The sequence below is a fragment of the Heterocephalus glaber genome, unplaced genomic scaffold (assembly GCF_053883595.1).
Source record: "Heterocephalus glaber isolate CG9 unplaced genomic scaffold, H.glaber_assembly_v1.0 deba00000122, whole genome shotgun sequence".
Classification (NCBI taxonomy): Eukaryota; Metazoa; Chordata; class Mammalia; order Rodentia; family Bathyergidae; genus Heterocephalus; species Heterocephalus glaber.
The window spans coordinates 75,197,381-75,200,147 of NW_028258138.1; the positions used below are offsets into that span (position 1 = coordinate 75,197,381).

The 2,767-nt window shown below is 40.4% G+C and overlaps 1 protein-coding gene across 17 annotated transcripts in view; it reads left to right on the forward strand.

Moving 5' to 3' along the window:
* Positions 1-2,767, forward strand: part of Kalrn (kalirin RhoGEF kinase) — a 698,268-nt gene that overhangs the window by 685,949 nt on the left and 9,552 nt on the right. For all 17 annotated transcript variants that reach the window (XM_021259403.2, XM_021259427.2, XM_021259411.2 and 14 more), the window contains one exon: positions 2,311-2,511. In XM_021259403.2, coding sequence (XP_021115062.1) covers positions 2,311-2,511 — 201 coding nt within the window. The remainder of the gene's footprint in view (positions 1-2,310; positions 2,512-2,767) is intronic.

A 2,767-nucleotide genomic window follows, 5' to 3' on the forward strand; every position in this document is an offset into this window, starting at 1 on the left:
AATGGTGACTTCAACAGCTGCAGACTTCTCATCGGAATCCAGGGGCCCAGAAGGCAGTGGAACCAACATCTTTAAATAGCTAAAGAAAAGACCCAATGCAAAAATATCCTTCAGGAATAAAGGTGCAATAAATGAGTCACACCTAAGCAGCACTGAACACTCATAGAAAAATCTCCAAAATTAAAATTTTTTTTTAAATAGGGAAAAAGGAAACTATGCATAAAAGACTTCATTAATATCTTAAATAAGTAAGAGATGATATTGAAATTAGCAAATAAGCACATAATATCACAAAAATATTCAGAGGACAATCATGAGCTCTTGGAAGTGAAAACCTTAATAGAAGGGTGGGAAGACAGAGATGAAAAAATTTCCCAACAATTAGAACTACAAGGAAAGGAGATGGAACATAGAATAGGAAGAGTTAGAGAACTAGACTAGAAGGTCCTAAATCTGAATAACAGAACTTCCAGAAAGGGAGAATGGAAAAAAGAAAACAGAAGAAAGAATTATTTCTAAAAAATACAGTATTTTCAGAATAAAGATGCCGCACTTACTGCAGCTAGTGTCCTAATGGGTGCGCCCCTCCAATGGGGAAGGGCTGGGTGCAGAGCATGCTCTTCTCAGGAGCCGCACCCCCCCACACCAGGACGATAGCCTCCCTGTCACCTCCTCGCCCCCTTTCTCTGCTTCAGTTGGTGGTCAGTGTCCCTTTTTTTTTTTTTTTTTTTTTTTGGTACCGGGGATCGAACTCGGGTCCTTGAGCTTGCGCAGCAGGCAGCGAAACCACTGAACTAAATCCCTGGCCCTAGTGTCCCTTTTGGTGTGCGCTCTTACTGCCCTCTGCAGGGCTCCACCTGCATGTGGAAACAGTTCTCTGTTAAGCGTGGGTGATTTTGTTAAACGTGGCACTGGCTAGGTGGTTAGTTTTAAATGTCCGTGTCAATTAGAGATATAAGCTGAAGTATTTATGAGTGAAAGGACATGATATTTAGATTTTGCTTGAAATATTCCAGAAAAAAAAAGCAAGAGTTTGAAAAGGAATAGATGAAACAAAATTGGTGAAACCTTGATTCTTGAAGCCGGGAGCATAGGACATCTATGCTCTTTACTTTTGCATGTATATCAGAAATTTTCCTTAATATAAAATGAAAATTTTGCTTCTTTAAAAATGTTTTTGGCCCTGGGATTTAGCTCAGTGGTTCCGCCACCTGCCTTGCAAGCGCAAGGACCCGAGTTTGATTCCGGGTAACAACAACAACAAAAGTTTTAAAAATTGTCATCGAATAGAATCCCTCCTTATTTAATATTAGTGTTGTTATTGTTGTGTTTTATAGAAATATATTCTGCTTAGAAAAGAAAACCAAAGGGCTGCTAGAGCACTTACCTAGAATCCATGAGGCCTGGGTTCAAACCCCAGTACTAGATCCAGGCATGGTGGCGCATGCCTGTAATCCCAGCACTGGAAGGCTGAGGCTGGAGGATCACCACAAGTTTGAGGCCAACCTGGGCTACATAGAGAGATCCCTTTTCAAGCAAACAAACAAACAAACGAACAACAACAACAACAAAACACCTCCCCAAAAGAAAATCAGTACTGGGGTTTGGGGACAACCAAGAAAAGAAAACAACCTGTGTTTGATGTTCAAAGTATATTGGCTGGCTGGGTGTGGTGGTGCAGGCTAGAGGTAGAGGCAGGAGGATCAACAGGAGTTCGAGGCCATCCTGAGCTACATAGTGAGTTCAAGGTTAACCTGAATAAAATAGTGAGACCCTGTCTCAAACAAACAAAAATGTACTGGCTAAAAACTGATATTAGTTGCCCTTTTGCACCTCAAAGACTTACAATGCTAAGGGAGGAAAAATGGGTTTTCTAATCAGATTGAGTATTCCTTACACAAAATGCTTAGAACCAGAAGTATTTTGCATTTAACATTATTTTAAAATTTTGGAATATGGGTATATACATAAGGAGATATCTTGGGGATGAGACCTAAGTCTAAATACAGTGTTCGTTTATGTTACATGTATAACTAATCCACATATCTTGAAGGTAACATATGCACTACTTTTAGTGTTCCTGCATCTTGGCCCATCATATGAGATCAGGCATGGAATTTCCACCTGTGGTGTGATGTCAATACTCAAAAGGTTTCAGATTTTGAAGCATTTCAGACTGCAGACTTTGGATCAGGGGTGTTTGACCTATGTTACCATCTGAATTCTTTACACAACACTTTGCACATCCCTGGATAAAATGATACCTAGTTGAGAAACCTTGGGAAATTCTTTCTCCCTTTTGTTTTCCAGAGGCCGATTTTCTATAGTGAAGAAATGCATTCACAAAGCTACCCGGAAAGATGTTGCTGTGAAATTTGTGAGCAAAAAAATGAAGAAGAAGGAGCAGGCTGCCCACGAGGCTGCACTGCTGCAGCACCTGCAGCACCCTCAGTACGTCACACTGCACGACACCTATGAGTCCCCCACGTCCTACATCCTGATCTTGGAACTGTAAGTACAAGTTTTGTCTCTCTGCCCTGGTCCCTGTCTGCTTGGCTTATTTATTGTCCACAAGTAATGGAAAGGGTGGTTACATTTTAGACAGTGGTTTCTAGTTTGCAAAGTGCTACATATAACATATACCTTCCCATTTTATATAAGTGTTATTCCCATTGTATAGATTAGAAAAGCCAGAAGAAGGTCCTTAAAGTGGATCTTTAAAACTAGGACATAAAGATCCTAGGTCTTGAACTCACATCTTTCTCAG